General features: G+C 43.1%; 3 protein-coding genes across 3 annotated transcripts in view; all 3 read right to left on the reverse strand.

The window, feature by feature from the left end:
* The window catches only part of LOC308080556 (voltage-gated inwardly rectifying potassium channel KCNH7-like), a gene marked incomplete at both ends in the record, with an annotated part of 123,516 nt that overhangs the window by 63,736 nt on the left and 34,699 nt on the right, over nucleotides 1-25,081 (reverse strand). The window contains one exon of the mRNA XM_080422451.1: nucleotides 9,040-9,192. Coding sequence (XP_080278577.1) covers nucleotides 9,040-9,192 — 153 coding nt within the window. The remainder of the gene's footprint in view (nucleotides 1-9,039; nucleotides 9,193-25,081) is intronic.
* On the reverse strand, nucleotides 1,016-2,059 carry LOC308080897 (endophilin-A2-like; the record flags this gene model as incomplete). Its single annotated transcript, XM_080422986.1, has 1 exon — nucleotides 1,016-2,059. The coding sequence occupies one exon, from the start codon at nucleotides 2,057-2,059 to the stop codon at nucleotides 1,016-1,018; it is 1,044 nt and encodes a 347-aa protein (XP_080279112.1).
* LOC308080197 (endophilin-A2-like) lies at nucleotides 3,360-4,241 on the reverse strand (the record flags this gene model as incomplete). The annotated part of the gene is made up of 1 exon (XM_080421973.1): nucleotides 3,360-4,241. One exon carries the CDS (start codon nucleotides 4,239-4,241, stop codon nucleotides 3,360-3,362), a length of 882 nt encoding a protein of 293 aa, XP_080278099.1.

Raw genomic sequence — 25,081 nt, forward strand, 5'->3', positions numbered from 1 at the left:
ATAAATGTTAACAGCATACTGTGTGCAAATCTCTTATTACAGGTAACAGCATTTTGTTTCAGTACATATTTTGTCTAGGACAATAAAACACTTGAGATGGGGTGGATTGATATTACAAATTGTATTTTCTGATCTGGAATGTGAAAAGCCACCATCATCTGATATTTCTTCTTGGTGATGACGATGTTGGGTGATGAAGATGAAAATGACTTTATGACTATGATCGGTCACTGCTTTCTCTTTGCTCTCTCCTCTCTGAAGTTCTCATACCCGACCCAAACCAACCTGAGTGAGTTGAAGCCCGACCCGAGCCTAATCACAACATACAGTAAAGAGCCCAAACCTGAGAAAAACCAACAACAAAAAACATAGTTCTTGCCAGAAACGGTTGCACAATTCACACGATGGGTGAGAGCAAGAGGGCGGGAGCAAGAGTGAGAGACCATGACATGTTTCTGTTGCATTTAAACAACTTCCCATGTCCGACACTTCTAGCGCACACACACACACACACACACACACACACACACACACACACACACACACACACACACACACACACACACACACACACACACACACACACACACACACACACACACACACACACACACACACACACACACACACACACACACGGCGACCGACTGAATGGTTAGATTGAATACCACATGGGTTCTAATGCCTGATAGTCCCCTTTACGATTTCTGTCTGGCCAGACCATTTGCTGCATGTCACTCCTCTACACTCTCTCCACGTTTCCCATCTCTCTACGCTGCATACCTATCAAATAAAGGCTTATGAAAAAGCCCCCAAAATAACTATACCCCAAAATAAGTCACACACACAAAACCTTTCCTGTTCCATTCTGTACTCGTTAAGTACTTAATAAACCTTCTGCTATCCCGCTTTCTTTCACAACATTTCTATTTAAACATACATTCAGTCATAGACACCTCATTTACCTAGACAATACATTCAAAATAACTATAAAATAAAATGTATTATCACTCCTTTAATGTGACAGGGGAACAATGACTTCAACATAGTTGAGGGGGAAATGACCCGATTGGCCGTGCAGCATTCCTTCGTACCAGTTCTCGTCGAGCTGCTTGGTCAGGGCGATGACGTCGCCCACATGGAAGGCCAGCTCTCCCTCGTTCTCCGCCTCGAAGTCGTATAGTGCCTTACAGCTCGCCTGTTCTGGAGACCTACTGGGACGCGAGGGTGGAATCATTGTGTCGCTACCAGTTGATTGGTCGTCTTCTCCAAAGTTAGGTTTAGGTTTGGGTGTGTATTGACGTTGTGGCCGAGACTGGGCCTCGGTCATTCTGTCCCTGAGTTTGTGAGAGAGCTCCTGAAGGACCTGGACAGCCTGTCTGTGGTACTCCAACTGGGACTCTACGAAAGACGACAGCTGGCTCACCTGCTCTATGTCGGTCTCCAGTATGTGGTACATGCAGGTCTCTGCCGCCTCCTTGGACTCGTGGAACTTGTCGTAGGCCTGTCTGATTTCCTCTTCTGGAAAGTTGCCCTGGCGCTTCTTCTTGTAGTCGTAGTCCAGGCGACGGCCTTCCATCTTCTTCAAGTGTTGCTGTGCGTCTTTGAGCTCCGTGTCGTAGAGGCCTTGCAAAGGGTCAATAAAGTTCTGTTTGACGTCGATGTCTAGAGAGTCTTTGGCCTCTGCTAATCTCTTTATGGCCTCTCCTCCGTCCAATAGAGCTCCGCCAAAACAACTATCTTCTCCAAGCTCCTGCCCATACTTGACCATGCATTCTCCCAGCAGGGTCTCCGCCTGCGGGTAGCCTGTATTCCTTACCTCACCACGCATCTTAGACATGCTGGTCAACATCGACAGCTTTGCACGTGATGCCGGGTTGGGCTGAAGGTATTCGGATGTTTTGGAGATAACCTCCACCACTGCTTTGGTAGTCACATCGACTTTCCGTTCCAAGACTTTGAAGTCCACGTCTAATTTAGTTCCCTCTGAACCCCCTACCAGCTCACTAACCTTCTGGCTAGCTTTATGAAACTGTTTCTTCAAGCCCGCTATAGACATCTTGAAGCCGTTAGCTAGTAAAACTGTCAGAGTGCATAAGTATTTAAAAAATCATAGAATCACACTCCCACCTCTTGTTGTCTGCAACACCTTGTAAAGGTTGAGCAGATCTCCGGTCTGACATCACACACAACACAAACTGTTGGCTTGCATGCCTGACAATGGCAATTTGCACAGGTGTTCTATCGGCACTCATTTGTCTCTTATAATGACACTGGATCCACTGAATTTCAATGCTGGCAACAATAACAGCAAGCTAACCATAATTGATAACATATCAAAATACGCAACCAATCCAAAACTAAACAGCTTACACTTATACTTGTGCAGTAGGTTACGATGTGAAATGTAACGGGATGTCGCCAGTCGTGAATCGTTCACAAGAGAATGTAAAGACGTGGCCATGGTGCATACTTCCACCCCTAAATAACCATATTAAACTTTGCCTAGATATGGAGTTCTACACTGATGTCAACTTTCATTAGAGTAAACATTGGAATGATGTCATTGCAAGTGTGTTTGAGTGTGTTTTACAAGTGTGTTTTACAAGTGTGTTTGAGTGTGTCTGGGTAGCTCGTTGGTAGAGCACTTGCCTTTGGACTTTGGTCATGGGTTCGATCCCATGGCACCGCCAACTCAGCATATGAGTAGCATGGCTTGGGCGTGGCAAGTTGTGTATTAAATACTGGGAGCTGATGGTAGGTGACTCGCTTTACCTCAGCAATCCATCTAGCACATTGAAACAGGGATATTCTCCCAAGTTCTCGGCTGATACCAACAATAAGCCTCTCCGACCTTTCTCCGAAAAGACGTTGAACAAGAACTGTTTGCAGAGATATGAAAGCCTAAGGGGACGTGTCCCCAGATTATTATTTTTTTTTTAATTAGCGGAGGAGCGCTTTGGATATCATGTCCAGAGTGCTTCTTACTAAGCACACCGAGTGCACGGAGTGATGCTGATGATGAAACATTCAAACCAACTGTATCAACCGATAGGTTGCACTCATGTGCATAATCCTAATTCTGAACATTTCCCATTGCACATTCCCCATGGCTACTTATAAGAGGGTTTTTAGTGTCTAAACCTATTCTGGTAATGCTTCAAAGTCAGGTTGTAAATGACCGGGTGGTTTGTCCGACACCACCAGGATCTACCGCTCATGTTTGTCGATCTACCGCATAAAGGGAAGGGATAGTTTTCCACGTATTGTAGTTTTCCTCAATTTTGACTGGTTGGTGTGCGGGGTCTCCTCTCCAAAAGATGCACTTTTTTTCTACTTGGGGTGACCAGAGCGCTCCGTTAAAACTTCTGGATGCCAAAAGCACGGAAACGTGGCGCTCTGCGCTGAGAAGAGGAGCGCTTCAGCACGTCTTTGCCATAGAAATTAATGACAAAGTTAGGTTTAGGTTTGGGTGTGTATTGACGTTGTGGCCGAGACTGGGCCTCGGTCATTCTGTCTCTGAGTTTGTGAGAGAGCTCCTGAAGGACCTGGACAGCCTGTCTGTGGTACTCCAACTGGGACTCTACGAAAGCCGACAGCTGGCTCACCTGCTCTATGTCGGTCTCCAGTATGTGGTACATGCAGGTCTCTGCCGCCTCCTTGGACTCGTGGAACTTGTCGTAGGCCTGTCTGATTTCCTCTTCTGGAAAGTTGCCCTGGCGCTTCTTCTTGTAGTCGTAGTCCAGGCGACGGCCTTCCATCTTCTTCAAGTGTTGCTGTGCGTCTTTGAGCTCCGTGTCATAGAGGCCTTGCAAAGGGTCAATAAAGTTCTGTTTGACGTCGATGTCTAGAGAGTCTTTGGCCTCTGCTAATCTCTTTATGGCCTCTCCTCCGTCCAATAGAGCTCCGCCAAAACAACTATCTTCTCCAAGCTCCTGCCCATACTTGACCATGCATTCTCCCAGCAGGGTCTCCGCCTGCGGGTAGCCTGTATTCCTTACCTCACCACGCATCTTAGACATGCTGGTCAACATCGACAGCTTTGCACGTGATGCCGGGTTGGGCTGAAGGTATTCGGATGTTTTGGAGATAACCTCCACCACTGCTTTGGTAGTCACATCGACTTTCCGTTCCAAGACTTTGAAGTCCACGTCTAATTTAGTTCCCTCTGAACCCCCTACCAGCTCACTAACCTTCTGGCTAGCTTTATGAAACTGTTTCTTCAAGCCCGCTATAGACATCTTGAAGCCGTTAGCTAGTCAAACTGTCAGAGTGCATAAGTATTTAAAAAATCATAGAATCACACTCCCACCTCTTGTTGTCTGCAACACCTTGTAAAGGTTGAGCAGATCTCCGGTCTGACATCACACACAACACAAACTGTTGGCTTGCATGCCTGACAATGGCAATTTGCACAGGTGTTCTATCGGCACTCATTTGTCTCTTAAAATGACACTGGATCCACAGAATTTCAATGCTGGCAACAATAACAGCAAGCTAACCATAATTGATAACATATCAAAATACGCAACCAACCCAAAACTAAACAGCTTACACTTATACTTGTGCAGTAGGTTACGATGTGAAACGTAATGGGATGTCGCCAGTCGTGAATCGTTTGCAAGAGAATGTAAAGACGTGGCCATGGTGCAAACTTCCACCCCTAAATAACCATATTAAACTTTGCCTAGATATGGAGTTCTCGGCTGATACCAACAATAAGCCTCTCCGACCTCTCTCCGAAAAGACGTTGAACAAGAACTGTTTGCAGTGATATGAAAGCCTAAGGGGACGTGTCCCCAGATTTTTTATTTTTTTTTTAATTAGCGGAGGAGCGCTTTGGATATCATGTCCAGAGTGCTTCTTACTAAGCACACCGAGTGCACGGAGTGATGCTGATGATGCAACATTCAAACCAACTGTATCAACCGATAGGTTGCACTCATGTGCATAATCCTAATTCTGAACATTTCCCATTGCACATTCCTCATGGCTACTTATAAGAGGGTTTTTAGTGTCTAAACCTATTCTGGTAATGCTTCAAAGTCAGGTTGTAAATGACCGGGTGGTTTGTCCGACACCGCCAGGATCTACCGCTCATGTTTGTCGATCTACCGCATAAAGGGAAGGGATAGTTTTCTTTGTAGTTTTCCTCAATTTTGACTGGTTGGTCAAAACAAGTGATTGATTGATGTGCGGGGTCTCCTCTCCAAAAGATGCACTTTTTTTCCTACTTGGGGTGACCAGAGCGCTCCGTTAAAACTTCTGGATGCCGAAAGCACGGAAACGTGGCGCTCTGCGCTGAGAAGAGGAGCGCTCCAGCACGTCTTTGCCATAGAAATGAATGACAGAAAGGCGCTGGCAGCTAAAAAAAAAACACTTCCTGTGGACACGGTCCTTAAAGCAGGTGAACAGGAAAGTGTCCCTGCTGCCACGGTGCCATAGCATGGCTGTCATAGGAACAGCTATGAACAAAAGGTCACGGCTGGCTATTGCTATTATTATCATCACCTCTCCTCCTCCTCCACATCTCCCACTTTCTCCTTCCATCCTCTTTCTTCCACATTGTTCTCCTCCCCCATCCCCTCCAACCTCAATGCACAGACTGAAATCCATAGTTATGTGCTGTATGGGGAACCACACGGACAGGCATGTGGCATTGCCACTTAGCACAAGGCACGCTCTTCAGTTGAAGCGCGCCCACTTCTCTACTTGAACTGCATGCCTTTCAAGTGCCACACTGGAAATTAAATGTTTCAGTATCTTACTGAGCCAGCTACCAATGCCATTATACTGTTTCAGTCAATGTGTAGTGAAGACTAAAGCTTACATACTAGTGTTGAAAACAGGTAGCAGATACGCACACACCCAGATAGTCCAGAGACTTGGACTTGGACTGTCCGCAGACTCTTGCACTTCATAGCCTAGCATACTGAAAACCCCTTAAGCTCTATTTACTTCGTCATGTAACGAATAGTGAAAATGGCGATCTACAAGCTCACAACCGCTATATGACGCGTTGTGAACTTATACGTCTATTGCAGACATCCATCCAAGTTCTTTATTTGGTGACTATGAGTTGAGCTTAATAACGTATGTCACCCAGTGTGAGGAATAGTGCATCATCTGATCTTGGTCAAAAATAAGTTAAACACAGATTTACAATGTTTAAGTGCTTATATCTATCAACCAATCCAACATTCCACAGGGAAGACAATTGTCAACTGTAACTTAACGTTTACAAGATCAACCCTTTCTTTTTCTGTCACATCAAGTCTGAATGAAAAGACATTAAAGGGATATTTCACTTTCAAAAAAATTTTGGGTCATTTTATCGTCTACTCAGGCTTTTGTGAGCCCCCCAGACCGTTTTTAAGTTGCTTGAGTCAGTATTTAGATATTTGATATTCATTTTTTATCAGACACGCCCCCTTCCTATACAAACCCATTATAACTTCAAACTCCATTTTTAACATGTTAAATTCATCACAAACACCCGTGCTTGGTTCTGGTGACTCATCCTGCCCTCCTAATACGTGAGGGGGCCGTGTTTTTTTCGATAACTTTTTCCATTTATTTTATATATATTTTTAATTGTATTTAATTTTTTTCATTTTCCAAAAAGAATATTAAAAATAAATGAAAAAAGTAATCGAAAAAACACGGCCCCCTCGCGTATTAGGAGGGCAGGATGAGTCACCAGAACCAAGGACAGGTGTATTTGATGAATATAACATGTTAAAAATTGAAATTGAAGTTATAATGGGTTTGTATAGGAAGGGGGCGTGTCTGATAAAATGAATATCAAATATCTAAATACTGAATCAAGCAACTTAAAAACTGTCTGGGGGGCTCACAAAAGTCCAAGTAGACGATAAAATAACCAAAAGTTTTTTTGAAAGTGAAATATCCCTTTAACCTTAAATCGAGTTTAACCACATGAACCCTAGCATTTGCTGGGCAAATCTACAAGCTCACAACGTGTCGCATTTTGATGTAGCGAGAAAAAAGGAGGGGGACCAAGTACAGACCCCTGGGTCAAGCGAAGTATATAGGTTAAGTGGTTAAAACTATCCTGGTTTTGAAACTAAAATCTTCACATTCATTATTTGGGTCAGTGAAAAAAAGACAGCAAGTCACAGCATCTGTCAGGCTGCCTTGGTGTCATCAAAATAGAATATGTGTTTGACATATAACTTTATGTGTGCATGATAATGTAGGAGGTGTAGCTTCTGCCAGCAAGGTGAAAGCAGACAGATTACAGTGTTTTGGATATTAAAATGTTTCCTTTTTTGTTATAGAGTCACACCATTCTGTCTTTTAGGGATATGGGAGCCGCAACAATGCCTCCCACAACACTGTCACATTATTTTGATTGCTATTCTTGTTGTAAAACAATACAGAGAGCAGCTGTTAACCACACGAACCCTAGCATCCCTATTCTGGGCATGTCATGATAGGTGAACAATCGGCCATAACAGCAAGCTTGCAACCCGACACGTTGTCATCTTGTGGATTGGCTTATTTTCGGGCAAAGAGATTTGGTGTAGAGGGGGGGAAAAAAGAAGGGTGCCAAATACAGATCACTGTGGGACCCCAGTCAACAAAGTATTTAGGGTTTAAGTGGTTAAATGTTGTAAACTTTCAGAGTGGTAGTTTGTTAGACTCTATTGGCAGAGTGTGGTTGTAACAACAACATTGGGGATTTGATGGTCACAGTGGTCTTTTGCGCTTAAAAAAAGAAATACATTAAGTATGAATAAGTTACAGGTACAAAGCATCCACCAAAGTGGGTACTGGTGCTCGGGTGGCGCAGTTGTAAAGTAGCTGCCCACCGCCACAGAGATTGTGGGTTTGAATCCATCGTGGTGCATCCGGCTTTGTCGAGCGTATACCTGTATACGAACACCATTGGCCCGCGGGGAGGGTGTCACTGCATGTATTCCTACGGGCTGGAGCGGCACCTGTCAGTAGGGAGTGTTGGGCGAGAAGAGTAGAACGAAGGCCCTACTTCTTCCCGGTGGGGGCTCCTCACTGGCAGGTGAGCCAGTAGGATACAACAGCAGTGAACAACACAGAAATGTGTGTGGGGAGGAATTGTTTGGCATAACCACTAAATTGGGGAGAAAAATGGGTAAAAAGAAAAAAATTATGATATAAAAGAAAGTGAGTACTTTCATGGATAGGACTGATTACAAGACCCAACCAAGCGTTGCTATAATCAATCCTGTCTTTGTGTGTGTGTGTCTGCCTGCCAGCAAAATAACTCCAAAAAAGTAATGGGTGGATTTTCACAAAACTTGATGCTAATGAGTAGGCTGAGAAACGATACAAAAGACACCAAATCTGATGGGCGGCCGGATCAAGAAATAACTAGTGAAGTTGAAACGGAAAAATCCACACACCAAATAACTCCTGTTAAAAGGGTTTTTAATCTGCTAGCGTTTTTTCCCTGTTAAAAGGATTTTTAATCGGCTAGAGTGACATTTCGAGCAACGAGGCTCTTCCTCAGACTTCATGTCTGAGTCTGAGGAACTCTGACTGTCTAGCAGATTAAAAAAATCCTTTTAACGGGAGCTGTTTGTTGTGCAGATGTTTCAGTGATCCGGACTCCGGACAGACGGAGTGCCCCGGACAGACGGAGTGCCCCGGACAGACGGAGTGCCCCGGACAGACGGAGTGTCCCGGACAGCCAGACCATTAACCCAGTGGTTCTCAAACATTTTCATGTCAGGGATTCCCAAATTGATATGTAGAGACCGCCATAAGAAGATTTCTGTATTTATTTATTACTCCACATTTTTCACATATTTTCTCGATTTTTATTAAAATAGCCAGTCTGTAAGCTTGTAGATTGGCTTTTTTTTTATAGCCAAAGTATAAATACAGTTGGTTGGTACAGTGTTTTTTTATTTTATCATTATCATTAAGTACGATGTAATGACACAGCAACTTTCACTTGTAGTGCGTTGAGTAATATCTGACTACAATTACTGTACTGTGTCTACCACGTGGATGCGTTTTGTTTCTCCTACTCACGTTGCTCCGCTTTGGACGGCGGGGTGTGGTTGAGTTTCTCCAGCGAGTCGCTGCTTCCCTCCTCCAGGGAGTCGAAGTTTAGGATGAACATCATGACCACGCCCTCCTCGTTCTTCACCGGGATGATGTGGGTGGCGCACAGAAAGTCCGAGCCTGACCAGAAAAACAGAAGATTAAAGGGAGTTAGGGCCGTCCGTGTACACTGGGTCTTTTTTAAGCGCTCGCCTAAAAACGTGTCCAAACGCCCAAGTTAAAAATATTTCAGTTCAAGTTTCAAGCAGCTTCAAGCAGATAAAAACGCCACACGTGAACGCGCCAGCGCAAAAATAAATGCTTGGCGCGATGCTCCCATTGTAAACAATTCAAAACATACGCTGCGCTCAGACCAAAAACATCTTGGTGGACACGGGCCCTTAGATATGGGCAGATTCAGCTTTAATAAGCGTTCGTTTGAGTGATTTGGCGTTTTGGGACCAAACCCTTCCGGTGTAGAAAGGACCTCAGGGTCAATCTATCAAGTCTATTTTCAGTACATAATATACTACAGTAGGCCTATATAGTCAAAACATGTTTAGTGGAAGAGCTGGTTGGCTGAAAGAACAAAGAAAGTCTGCCTGAGGCTCTTGGGGATTTCCAGTCTTTGACATTCAAACATCTCCAGTCCTGATAAGACTGTGAGGAGACAGCCGGGAGAGAGAGAGAGAGAGAGATAGATAGAGAGAGAGAGAGAGAGAAAGAGAGTATACAGACAGAGACACAGAGAGAGACAGGCAGACAGACAGAGACAGAGAGACAGACAGATGAAACGAAAGGTCGACGAGTCTGTTGAGATTAAAGAGATGAAAGTGCACAGTGAGCCCTTAATTGTCCTGATCCCATCCTGTCACTGCTTTACAACACTGTACAGTACAATTACAGTACAATGACAGTACACAACGGCAAGTAGCCTACAACACAGTACAGTACAAGGAAACACACAACTAGGCGTGTGTTGGAATAGGAGGTTTCAGCCAAAACAAATGAATTTCACGTTCGTGTTTCAAAATATAGAAAACTTGTTTCATTGTTTTGCACCCTGGGAAATTTTTAATATATGAATTAAATAAATTCATGGACCCCCAGGTTGATATGCATGAGGCCACAGACCCCCATTTGATACAATGTTTTAAATCTTTGGAACCCCAATCTACACAGTAAAATCCTCAGTGCTAATTTCATTTGTTTTGACCACCTCCGACACCACACCCAGCTCACATCAAAGCTGCCCCCCTTTTTTTTAACCTTTTTTTGTGTTGCTTAGTTTTTTTTTACCTTTTATTGTTACCTTTATGTTATTTTCCTAATAAAGTTGTTTCTGGGCGGTGAAACCGCCCCTATAAGTGAGGTTTGGATATTTGTACAATTTTGTACAATTTTATTTGTACAATTTGTACAATGCACCGTGATTGGCCAATCACAGTCTATTCAGGACTGTGATTGGCCAGTGTCACATGACACATGTGCATAGCCCTATATAAGAAACCATAACTTGAAAAAAACCATAAATTGTTTTTTTTCTAGTTATGGTTTCTTCCATCATGAAAGAGTGTTTCAATAAATGTATTTATTTTTTGTACATGATTGGTTGACTCCATTCAGTATTGTGATTAGCTAGCAAGACACCGCCCACTTCACACAGGGTGTGATTTTTATGTTTGTTTCTGTTTTGTAAAGCAACTTTGAGTATTTAGAAAAGCGCTATATAAATTGCATGTATTATTATTATTATTGATAATTGAAATAAATTAATAAACTATGCAATAAGGCCATAGTGTGTGATTCACATTATTTTCAAATCATTCAGTGACCCCTCATGCCCTGTGGATGGGGGCATTGTCATTCTGGAAGACCACTTCCCATCAGGATAGAAATGTCTCATCCTAGGATAAAGGTGATCATCACTCAGAATAACTTCACTCTAACAGGACAAGTTTATATATATAAATTGTAACTTTAGAAATGTGCAGATACCCTGTATACACTTATACTGTATGTGGGTTTGTTTACTGTTGAATGAGAAAACAATGTTGCACATTAAGCTAACCATCTGGGGACCCCCAAAAATAATTTGAGGACCCCCCAGTTTGGGAACCACTGCTGTAGACCAGTGTCTCTGGTTTTTGTAACACTGAACTCTCAAATGTGCATTGATCTTTGTAATGAGAGGGTTATGCACGGCAACTCTACCACTAGAAATAAAAAGGGCTGCTCAGTGCTCCGAAACTCTCCTCCAGGACGCACATCCCAATAATATTTACATTCAGGTTTTATTCGTAAAAAAAAACAAAAAAAACAGAAGGGGCATACATTTTATTAACCACTTTAGCCCTATATTTTTCTTGTACGAAAAATGGCAAACATTGCCCATCTGCAAGCTGTTGAGAAAAAGGCACATTTTGAAAATGTGCCCAAAATTGTTTTGTTAAATTGTGATATTATCAAACATAAATATCCCAAAGATTAGGATTTCCCAAAAGGAAATCCTAATCTGACAAGAAGTAGCGATAAAACATAATCCCCACTGGTGATAAAAAATGAATGACAGGAAGAGGGGGATATCGAAAGTATCCCCCCCAGCAAATCAAACCCTGCTTACACTGTCACTGTCTGACACAGTTATGTCAATCTGCATCTCCCTTGCTTTACCTGTCTCTGTCTGTGTATGGTGCACGCACACGCATGCATGCATGTATGTCATAGGTGCAGCGTCTGTGTGTGTCTGGTGTGTGTGCATGAATGCGTGTGTAATAGGTCACGCACCTATTACACGCACATTCATGCACACACACCAGACACACACAGTCCCGCTGTGTCAGTGTTAATGTTGTTTGATTTAGTTTTAATCGTAGTTTTTTGTTTGTCATATTTTAGTCATCAGATTTTTTTGGTTTTAGTCTAGTTTTAGTTGACTAAATACAGTTGATTTTGTTGACAAAAATGTATTTTGGCAGGCCTTGATGGCATCGTAATGGCTGATTTTACACTTGGTTACATGCTGAAAATACTGCGACGCGTTGTGAGCTTGTAGATCTGCTATTTTCAGAGCACAACACCCGAGCGCAACCAAACATAAAATGACTTGTCTTTTAGTTCTACTGGATCTCTTCTCCACTAGTCCCACTAACATTTTTGTTTTAGTTTTTATTTGTTGGCGAAATTGTCAGTAATATTTAGTCATAGTTTTAGTCATCATAGCTTAGTTTTAATTTAGTGTTCGTCAGTTTAAAAAGGTTGTAGAGAAAAACATTTCGTCATAGTTTTAGTCGTCGAAATTAACAGTGCTCTGTGCGTGGTCTCTCAGATCTAGAAATCTTTACAAAATGTGACCAATGAGACCAACCGTACGGTTGGAATGTTATCAAGAGCTTTGGAGAAAGGCGCATTATAAGTGCACAATTTTCCTAGTCTTACTCCATATCGTTATGGACACGTATCCCATAGCGACAGTGGGTCTGAGGTTATAAATTCAACCAAAATAAGATAGTTGTTGTTGACGGATTGAATTCCTTGGCCTACATGCACAATAAATGTAATACTGATTGGTGTAGAGTAGCTTGCCAGATTGCTACCAAAACATGATGCCGACCTTTGGACCTTTGTTGCATGTCACTCCCCTACTCTCCCTGTTTCCTGTCTCTCTACACTATCAATAAAGGCAAGAAAAGCCTGAAAAAATTACTTAAAAAAAGACACTCAAAGTCACCCGAGGAAGAGTTACTCTTCTATCTTTCCATAATTTGTTGCTGTCCGACAACCAAACTCCATTTTCCCGCTTTTGCATTTTTCTTCCATAAATCAGTGCTACTGAACCCTTTACGTCTGTGTGTTGATTAAAAAAATATTGAACCAATGAAAAGTATTGAAAAGCGCTTCTGCCAAACCAGCTAACTCCATTGGATCCTCAAACTTTCTGCTAAACCAGTTAAGTCCACCAAAGGGGGGTGGAGTTAGCTGGTTTTGCTGACTCCAGTCTACACCCCCTTTTGACCTCCAACATCATTGTGAGCTTGGAGCTTCAGCTGTTCTTATCAATGATGAACAAAACCTCCTAACTCCACCTTTTATTTTGTTTTTGTCATTTCCTGAAAAATGAACAATTTGGAGTCTGCCGGACAGCAGAGATATTTACGTCATACCCGTATTGCACGAACGCACAAGCATCGCGGTTCATCAAATGTGCCCTTTCGACCACAAAGTCCGACCCTATTTACAGATGTCTTTCCCATAGATCTAAATGCAGATGCCACGTTAACCACTGTTCCTATGGAAACACTAGCCAGTTGAGCAGTCTTTGAGACTGAAGCTCCTGCCATCTGTGTCCTAATGACGAACCCTCTATCATGGTCACTTACTGTAGATCATTTCCCCTTGCCAGCTTGATGCCAATTTCAGGTTAAATGGGTCTGCTCAGCATTTTCATACATGCCAGCATAGGATGATAATTGCTTAATTGTATCATAGTCCACCTGTATGGGGAAGTGTGCGCACGTGTGTGTGTGTGTGTGTGTGTGTGTGTGTGTGTGTGTGTGTGTGTGTGTGTGTGTGTGTTCTAATACACCTTACTTTTCAATGCATCATCCTTGTTCTTGGTTCTCTGTTCTGACACTACCTCGTTAACCTGACTCGTGATAGCTTGTGTTGCTGACTAGTGCATGTGTCATTCTGTACATCCACTGCTGTGTGTGTGTGTGTGTGTGTGTGTGTGTGTGTGTGTGTGTGTGTGTGTGTGTGTGTGTGTGTGTGTGTGTGTGTGTGTGTGTGTGTGTGTGTGTGTGTGTGTGTGTGTGTTGATGAATCACTGAATTCCCCTCGGGACAATACGCATTACGATATAATGTTGTACTTTGAATTTCTATGCTTCTAAATTTAGATGCTATTACAGCAAATGCCGCCGTATTTACTGTGCGGAATCCGCAAAGCAATCCCCCCCCCCTAAAAATTTTACAAACCAAAGCTGTGTTAAACACTTACAAAATGTCCATAATCACAACAAATGTCCTTCTTTCCACGCCATGTTGACTCGGCTCCCTGAAAAACAGATCTTTTCATGAATACCAATCAGCTCTAATCCCCCACCAATTATTACAGTCAGCGGTGGGAGGTAAATTAACGAGACGTCGTTCTCTTCTAACGCCTGTGGTCTTAATGTCGCTTCATTCATCAGGAGGCAGATGAGAGCAGCAACTCGCTGATGCCTTACAGCAGTGGTTCTCAACCTGTGGGCCGGTATTGCAAGTGGGCCCCTAAATAATTGGCAAAATACAAATAATATCACAAATAATAATAGCTTTTCAGCTACAATAGCCGTTTTGAATCCAAATAGGGCAATAGTGTGACACCTGACCCGAAAAAAAAAAACAGGTTGTCACCCTTTTCACATCGGGGCTGTTTGCATGCCTGATTATTATAATTGTAAAAAAAAAAAATTCAAAACAATGTTTTTTTCCCCCAAAACGATACATATCGTCGTGACCAGACTGAGACACGTACACCTTTCTTTAGAAATCAGATTTAAATCTGATTTCAAGCAGTCTACGAATGTGGTTCAAATCTGATTTGCAAAAAAATCGATTTGTTTGTTTCTTCTGTTCACACTTGATAAAACCAATCTTATTCCAATATGGACAGGCTAAAATTCAATCTGCCAGTAGTATAAACATAGCCTTAACGCAATCTTTGCCACAGGGTAGACCGTTTCCTCTTATTACATCGATTTCTAAAATACATTATTTTCAGCAAAACACATCTCGTTTTAGAAAAGCTAGTTTACGACCCAGAACCATTCCGGATTTTAAACAGCAACAAAGCTCATTGTACGCAGGGGAAAGGACGAATCGAAATGCGAGGTTTTGTTTCCGCATGGCCTTTTACAGATGAGGTAGCGAGTTGGCGGGATGACCAGGCAGGCCGGGTGTGAAATTAGACTTGTGTTTTGTGTAATGAGCAGAGACAACTCTAGAAAGATCGTCTCCCTTTCACACTGGGCTCTTAGGCCCGCTGTCACCATCAGGCTATTTATAGCGAGCCCACCAGGCTGCCTGCCCACAGGCATGGGCTTTTTATTCCGCGGGAAACACATGAAACTCGCGTACATTGATGCGTGACTGTTTTCACGTATGCACACATGCATTATGTTGATGCGCAGACGCTCTGCACTTTCACACAAACACGAGCAGTACTTCTGCAGGCATGAAACTCTGACAAATAAAGCCTTTTTAATAACGGGGTGCAGGCAAATGACGTGACAACGTTTCGATGTCAATACATCTTCATCAGGGCATGATGACCTGACGAGGATGTATTGACATCGAAACGTTGTCACGTTATTAGCCGGCACCCCGTTATTAAAAAGGCTTTTGTTCGAGTTCGAGTTCACTCCAGTGCCTTCTTTCTTCATACTTACTGTACCAGTCCCGCTCCTGTTATGCAACGGAACAGCCTGAATTTGTTTTGAGGCGTGGTGGAACCCCTTTGTTCCAGTACTTGTGCAGGCATCTTGGGCAAGGGCAACGCACAATTATATACATATATATGATTGTGCATTCCCCTTGCATGCTGCAGGTTGTCTTCAGCCATCTGCATGGCTTGATTGGTCATTGTGAAACATGCTATGCAAAGTGTATTGTAGGAACTGTGCACAATTAGAGCATACGTGCCCGGTACTGCAGGTATTGAGGTGGCAAACAGACAATAATAATTTGTTGTTGCAGCCACTATTGTGTCCAAACGGAAGAAGCATTTCTGCTGTACGTAATGCTATTTATGCATTGCTATTAAAAAAAAAATCATGCACCTTATGTATATTGGACATTGTATTTGATTTGACTGTGCCTTCCTGTTACTTGACTTGTTCTTTGTTCCTTTGTTCCTTTCTTCTCTATTATTTCTCTTTTCTAACTCTTCATTGCAACTGCAAATGTTGGGACCTTGTACAAAAAAACAATTACACCTGTGATGTGACGTGACAATAAAGCTGATTCTGATTAACTGGCCTTCCAATTTCGACAGTTGGCCTTCCAACTAAAGAGATGAATGTGTTTATTTTTGCACATCCCTCCTCCCCTTCTCTGTCTATCTCCCTCACTCACTCACTCCCTTCTTCACACATTGAGTCAATAAAAATGTCACTTTGAGTTTCCATCAGATTTCGTCCTGTTCTGGGGACGAACATTTGAGAAAAATAGCAGATCTACAATGTTCACACCCTACACTGCACTTCCCTGGGTCCTCAGCAATACACCCACCATGTGTGATCTTGAGATGTGAAGCACATACACACATTTATACATACATACAGACATTCCTGGAGTTAACAGATAGATCACTAACAATTTAATAGTTCAAATACATTTTAAGCCGAGTAGGGCCTATCATAATGAGTCCGTTTATCACCTCAAACGATCACGGACTGAACGGAATGAACGAGTGGACTCCCTTCTGTTTTACTCAATATTATAAACAAAATAATTATGTTGGTAACAATGGAAAGCTTAAGACTCAACTCACACATTCCCCGCCAGAGTTTTTTTTTTTTTTACTTCCCCCAATGCCAGCATTGTTTTAACCTTTTTTAACAATTTTTTAAGTAGTCACAAAATATTTTCCGTGATCACCGTCCTCACGGTGATCCCCTCATTACACACACACAGGAGTCTCGTAGAATCGTGGAAAAAAATAATCCGATTGCGGTAATCCGTTCCATAATTGCAGCCAGTTGAAAATAGCATGTTTCACCCAAAATAACATGGTAAAAAAAGAAGTACACAGGAGCCGAGATACAGGATTTTAAAGTAATAAGTTAACCAAGGAGTGAATGGAGCTAGAAATCTTTGGATCGCAATATCTCTGGTTCTGTGTGGATAAATTGAAAAAAAAAGACCAAAAAAAAAAAAAAAGGATTATAATTAATATCAGCAAAAATAAACTAAATGAATGTAATTTTATGTGGCTATATGGCCATCTAGGGGGAATTTTACTAGTGCTGCTGTTTCTGAAGATTTTCTAGTGAATATACACTGACAATAGGCCAAGCTCATATACAAGCTCATATACGAGCTTGTATATCTAAAATGTTTGAACATTTTTGAAAGATCTTGAAAGTGCGATTTTGAATTTCGAAAAAGTTTGAGAACTACTGATTTAGAAGGCATTTGTAGAATTGGCCTCAGGTCTTAATGGATTAACCAATTACCATTTACTACCATGTACTAATGGAATTGATTGATTGATATATTTTGGATTGATTACCACATAATCAATCGATTGCGTTCCGGCTTGGATCAGTGAGTCCACTGGGCTTTAATAAGCACACAGGTTGGGAATCGCTGCAGTAGTAGGCTATACTTTCTAGTAAACACATCACACGTATCCTTTTCAAATGCCACATCAGCAAGGATTATTCATTACCAACATCTACAGTGTATATTCTACAATTCTGTTTGGACCAGATGGGGGAAGTGTCCGCAGGGACAGTCTGTTCACTCTCGCCAGCGCTCCATGCCCGGTGGGTTTCTGTCGCATGTTGATGAATGATGAAGGCAGTGACAGGTGACCTTTTGTTAGCAAAGAAACCAGCCTCGGTAGTTCGTGGTATGCAGGGTTTTAAAGTAAACACGTAACGGGAGATGATGGGTGTAGGTGTGAAATGTCACCTGGTCGCTAAGGATGTCGCTGAAATAGCATGTCACTGGTGTGGTGAGGCACATGGTCAATTTCCCATGTCATGTTATTTGTCATATCTGCCCTGTGCACCTTTTGTTCATAAAGCCTGAAAGCCAAACAAAAATATATTTTCTATTCATAATGTTCCGATGACGACAGAAACGCAATTAAATCTTTAATCGCAATTATTTGAGCGACACTTAATCGTCAAGTAAAACTTCATAATCGTGCACAGCCCTACTCTCAGCACTGTATCCCTTACCTTTAACCTCACCCTATCACTAACCCTAAACCCCCCCCACCTCCAAAAAAAAGCCCTTTGTAGAACGTACAGATTACTTTTCTCCTCTTTCATTTGTCATAACATTTGGCCCTAATAAGGACAGAATAACCTTGCATGTGTACATACGTACAGTACGTATAGGTATGTATGCACTGCATGTACACACACACACAAACACAAGGACAACCCCATAAATTTCCCTTCCAGGCCTTTTCCCAAACTGCGTCCCCCCAAACGGCTAACAGAAACAAGCTCCTATTCTCCAGTGCCAGCATTACAGACCAAGTACCTCCCCAGGCTGAGCCGGGCGCTGATTTATGTATCAGGAGGCTTGATTCCGCTGGGCTAAGCAGTATGCTGCCCTTAATAGTACATCAGTGTCACTATCGTCCGACAGAGCCATTAATTTCTGGCGGGAGGTGCTGGGGGGGGGGGGGACACACGAGAAGAGTCACATCTCTCCTCTATTCAAATCCTCCCTCCTGTAGTACACTGGGTAGGAGGACAGCATGGCAAAGCCAGCCCAGACATTCCCCCTCATGAAGGGCTTGCCTTGCTCTTGTACCTTTCAGGAAATGAGTACGGTCAGCGTGCTGAGCTGGCAGAGCGCCAGCGTTTGTGCACAGCAGCTATAAGGGCGTGTCCCTGCACCGGTGTGAGCAGGTGGAAGCACATCGAAAAGCCTGGGCAAATAACCCTCTATATATACTGTACTTAGTGAAACGGACACCGGAGTTGGCTTTGTACTTGGTCTGCTCGTGTTTCCCTCTGCACCAAATCTCTTCGCTAATAATAGCAGATCTGCAGATCTGCTCACCACGTGTTGTGAGCTTGTAGATCTGCTATATTTGGGGAATGTCCCCTGCCGAATATGGATGCTGGGGTTCGAGTGGTTAAAGGGAAGTTATGCTCTTATATAGAGACAGTGCTTCTCATGGGCTTGAATTACATCAGGGTGGGATTGAAGGCATATGCGTGCTCGCACACGCACGCACACACACACACGCACGCACGCACACACGCACGCACACACGCACACACGCACACACACACACACACACACACACACACACACACACACACACACACACACACACACACACACACACACACACACACACACACACACACACACACACACACACACACACACACACACACACACACACACACATTGAATAGAGGAACATTCCATTTGGGCTGTAGGTGTGCTTAGTGTCTGATTTAACACATACTATTGGTTTCTCCCAATAAATCATGATGTATATCCTATTTTTGGCTTACTATTAGTTAATTAAGATATAAAACTAGGCCAATCTCTCAGTCGAATAATTTAAGTGAATTTTTTTTTTTGAATTCGACTAAGAGATTGGCAGTCGACTCAGACACCCCTCGACTAATTAGTCGACTATTCGACTGTTAGAGGTCAGGCCTAACACACACACACACACACACACACACACACACACACACACACACACACACACACACACACACACACACACACACACACATTGGGGCAAACACATCAATGTGCCCAAACGAGCTTGAATGCACATTATGCACAAAGTCCCAAACACACACACACATACACACACGTACTGTATGTGCAAACAACTCTATTTTAAAGTTGTGCGAGTATGCATGTGTGTGCACATGGTTGTGCCTGTGTCTTTGTTCTAAAAATAAGGCGATGGGAACTGTGAGCATTTATTATTCATAAGAGTTAAGTATTATGATCTAGAAAGAAGAATGGTCCCATGTATAGCAATTTTAGCATGTAGAGAGGAGCTCAGAGGACCGTCTGTGGTATGCGCGTGTGTGTGTGTGTGTGTGTGTGTGTGTGTGTGTGTGTGTGTGTGTGTGTGTGTGTGTGTGTGTGCGTGCGTGTGTGCATGTACAATGGAGGTCCAGAGTTTAGGGAAATGTTATCATACTTTGGTCATAGCCACTTGGAATGCGATCTGAAAAATCAAATTTGATCTCGATTACATGACCCCAGAGATAATGTGTACCGGCCCATTTGTGTGCGTTTTGGACAGAATCTGTAGGAGTAGTAGCAAAAAGTGTGTTTTGAAGAAAACGCATGGCACGCATGGCACAAACAGGGCCTATAAGTTGCATCATGATCCAAGGAATCCAGGGAAAAAAAGATGTTGATTGTACAAACTATGGTTCACGAGTTATAGGCCAAGTGAAGAAGTGGGCTGTTGTAGCGCCACCATGAGGACATTTGAAACATTTGGGATGGAAGTTCTTGGCAAAGTTTCATGGAAATCGGATGCTGCGTTCATGATTTGAGCCAGTACTGCAAACTTTGGAAGCCAATCTTAGCCAATCAGAATGGAATATGAAAAATCCGACAGATCGGTCTTGATCACATGAATATAGAGATAATGTGTAGTGATTTGTGTGATATTTGGACAAAAAAGTCTGTAGGAGTAATATAAAAAAAATGTTTTGCTCAAATCCGCCTCCTGGTGGCGCTATAACAGGTGGATGTGAAAAATCTGGGGCAGAGGTTCTACTCTGGTCTCCAGGGAGTGCGTGTGCACAGTTTCACGCCGATCGGTCCAACGGTGCCGGAGATTACTTGTAATACAGAGGGACAGGCGGACGGGCGGACGGATGCACACACAGACAAACAAACGGGTGTACGGACAGTCTCGGCCACCCACGCCTTTGGCCTGGCGGAGACAATGAGTTCTTGCTGCTGGTTATAGATATTAAGCAATTACAAAATGTCTGGGTTCAGATAAATAACGAAGAGCGTTTTGCTTAATTTGTGTGGAATAAATTATCATGAATAGCTTGACCAGCCACTTCAGTCTGCTTCATCACAGCACACAGACCATACCCTGCAGTACACGTTTATGTTAATCCAGTGGTGGAAGTGCCACAATGTATAAATACTCTGTTACAAGTAAAAGTCCTGTATTCGAAAGTTTAGTAAAGTAGTAAAAGTACAAAAGTATTATACACTTACAGTACCAAACATAAAAGCATTCATTATGCAGAATGGCCCATTTCACAATCATATTATTTATGAGCCGGGTTGGTTGTAACCTTGTGTTTATGCAACACTGCAATGGAATTAAGAGAGAGAGAGGAGCATGAATGGAGATAAAGAGAGAGAGAGAGAGAGAGAGAGAGAGAGAGAGAGAGAGAGAGAGAGAGAGAGAGAGAGAGAGAGAGAGAGAGAGAGAGACAGAGAGAGAGTGTGACTGTGCAAAAATCGTGTACACAACACAATTACTGTATGTGTGTCTGTGCTGAGCTGCTGATGTCTCTGCTGATGCATAATTATGTGTTATCTATAGGGGATGTCAGCCTGGATTTGCATGCCTGAGCGTTTCCCAACCTGCACGCAAACATGACACCCATGAACTAATCTGTACGTTTAAAGGGCCACTCCCCTGATTTTTTACCTGATAGTGGTGACAGGCTGAGATTGAGATTTTCACGTCCTCCTCACCATACAGCGATATGACTCTGTTTAAAAATGTGTGGAGCTGCCCTTTACGCTGGCAGAGGAGGTATGGTCCAATAAATCCAAACTCATTCAAAACTACTGCATGATGAGACCTAACTATTGATCCAAACTATTGAACTTAAGCGATCGATTAACTAACCAATCAATCCAACTGTCCAGCCTCCATTGTCCTCCTCTCTTTTAAATTTCTAACCCAGTGGTTCTCAAACCTTTTAATTTCAAGGACCCCCAGTTCGGCATGCATTAGGCCACAGCCGGCCCCCATTACCCTGACAGTGTACAAATGGAACCAAATGGACCCGCACACATACCAGAGTTACAAACCTATTAAGTGTCCATCTGGTTCCTAACTGATTGTTTTGCTGGGGACCCCCCCTGGGACCCCTTCAAGGACCCCTGGGGGTGCCCCGGACCCCACTTTGAGATCCACCGAACTAACCTATCAATCCAAATGCCCAGCCTCCCTTGTCCTCCTCTCTTTTCAATTTCTAACCACTCCATTCAATCACTCACTAACACCCCTCGCTACACTAGCTGCCTCTCTCAATCCATTTGTTTCTCTCGCTCTCATTTTCTCTCCATTCCTGCCCTCTCTCCATCTCATTTTCTCAGTATAGCCGTCGATTCTCCTTAGCCCCCCCCCCTCTCTACCGTTTTCTTTATTGTCTTTTCTTTATTTAGTCTTTCTCGCTTTCTGTCTGAATGTTCATCTCTCTCTCTCTCTACTTCTTCCTTTCCTTTCGTTATGGTTTTCTCTCTCACCACCTCCCCCTGTTTTCTCCCTCTCTGAAATCATGTTATCCTCTCTCTCTCTCCCGACCCCCCTCTCTCTGCCTCCCTTTCTCTGCCTCTCTATCTCCCTCCTTCTCTCTCTACCCCTCCCTCTCTCTCTCTCCCTCCCTAGCCCCACTCTCTCTCCATCTCTCCCTCCCTCTCCCCTCCATCCCCTCTCTGTCTCCATCCCTTTCCCCCTCCCTCTCTCTCCCCCTCCCTCCCTCTCTCTCCCCCTCCCTCATTGGGAAGGCCACCTGATGTGTTTGAAGTGGACAGATCAAACACATCCCTGGCACTGCTGCCCAATGCAAATGTCTCCCTGCATATCATCTGCCTCAACACACACACTCACACTCACACTCACACTCACACTCACACTCACACACTCACACACACACACACAGTGTACGTGCATGTATTCACAGGCTCACAGCACAGAGAAATGCATACACGTATACACATACACAGATACACTTACAGTTGTATACTGTACATTGAAATCTAAGCTTGGGATGATTCTTGATAATATCGCCACTGACATGCCCACACACGTACACTACACAAATTCTTCACTCACGCCCATCTGTCCAGCTGATTGTAATGAGCAGTAGTGGAAAGTACATTTACTCAAGTTTGACAAAAAAATAGTTTATTTTACTTTTACTTAAAGTATATTTTGACGCCAATACCTTTTTACTTTTTTTTAGTGCTTCTTCCACCACTGGCAGTGAGCAGGCATGGCAGCTGGCTTGCATTGTAATCAGAGAACACACATTCAAAAGCATCAACCACAACATTTGCCATGCCGTCCTTTTGACCCCAGACTAAAACACCTGACAAGGGATCCAATTCTGTCCCCCCCCCCCCCCCACACACACACACACACACACACACGTTTGTAATACTATTGTGAGGACATCAGCATTTTAGGACATTGATTTTATGAATGCCATTATAATCTTGTGCCATTTTTTACTGTAAAACTAAAGCCAAAAATAGCAGATCTATTTCTCTTGTGAGCACCAGAAAAATGGTCCTCACAATGTCTATTTCTCAAATTCTAATTCTACTGGCCCTGATAACTATAGTAATACAAAGCACGCACACGCGCACACACACACACACACACACACACACAGACAGACAGACAGACAGACAGACAGACAGACAGACAGACAGACAGACAGACAGACAGACAGACAGACAGACAGACAGACACACACACACACACCCCCACACACACACACACACACACACACACACACGTGACGTGAGGTTGGTGCCTTGCATGGTTTCCTCCGCCATCGGTGTATGAATGAGTGTGTGAATGGGTGAATGTAATGCACAATCTATGTAAAGCGCTTTGGAAAAAATATCCAGCTATATAGCTAAATAAATGCACCATTTACCATTTTACACACACACACACACACACACACACTAGCATGGCAAAAATAGCCAATCTACAAGCTCAGATTGGCCTTTTTCGGCTAAGAGATTTTGGCGTAGCGTTAAAAGAGGGGGTCTAGTATTGACTCCAGAGCCTTCCCCCTGAAAGAGAACTCCAAAAACAGATTGACTCCATTGACTCCAGTCAATGAAGTACGTAAATAGAGTTTAAGCGATTAAAACAAAATCCATTACGCCTTTAAAATTTTAAAGTAATTGAAAAAGAGTATGACTCAGCGCTTTGCCTGAATTGCCTCCCTCCATCTCTTTCCTCTGTTTCTCTCTCTGTCTCCCGGGATGGACGGATGGAAGGATGGACGGGATGAAAACAGAAACACAATCTGTTCTTTTCTGGTCTCTAATCCTCTCGAGGACACCGGGGGGGGGAGAAAAATAATAACTGCTGACTCGCAGCGAGTGGGGGGGGGGGGTGGTGGGCAAAGGATTTCTAAGTTTGGCAAGGTGAAAGTGACTCTGGTGTTGGGTATTTATCTTCCAGGGGGAAGGCTCAGCTGCTTCTCTCGTCCTTTGCGTCTAACATTCTCCCCCCTAAAAAAAAACCCTGTTGTCCCTTCCAGCAGGGAAGCTGGGAACGTTCTCACTGCTTTACCTGAACATGGAGCAGTGTACGTTTGAACAAGGTCATCTACAGGACTTTCTCAATATCACGCAGAAAGCTTTGACTGCTGGCTCATGTTCTGCATGTACGGCTTTGCTAGTGTGTCTAATGTAATGTATTTTTCCGGGAGTCTTGCGTCGGTATGAATGTATGTTGCTTGCTAGCTTCTGTGCGAGTACCTGTATGCTTAATACAACAAGTGCAAAAACTCATATGTATTTATCCCAGCCCCGATATCATACTGTACATTGCATATCGTATCTCTGTATTTCATCTTTTTATATTTTTAACTAGAAAGTACAATATATAACTATATTGGATCCATTGGAACACAGGTTCTTCTTTTCCATTTCCTGAAAAGTAACGGTTTTGGACATATGTGGTTTCCATCTGACAGCTAATTTCTATCTTCTATCGTTATGCTCATCTTTACCATTAGTCAAAAAACAAGTTTGGGCCCGGACAGCTGGCGTATAGTAGAGGCCCTAGAAGGGGTCCACGCGCGACTGCTTATTTTTTTTCCTAGTTTTGATTTGTGGCATGGCATCCATAGGACCTCCCCTGTACAGACATGTCACATTTATGCCAATCTCATGCAGTTTCGGGCAAGAACCATGCAGTTTTTTGCATGCAGTACAAATATGTAATTTCCGCCTATTGTAAAAAGGAGACCACTTTACTGTATCTATAGCTGTATGAGACCATTGTACTGTATCTATAGCTG

Source organism: Gymnoscopelus braueri (genome assembly GCF_963280865.1).
Source record: "Gymnoscopelus braueri genome assembly, chromosome: 24".
Lineage (NCBI taxonomy): Eukaryota > Metazoa > Chordata > Actinopteri > Myctophiformes > Myctophidae > Gymnoscopelus > Gymnoscopelus braueri.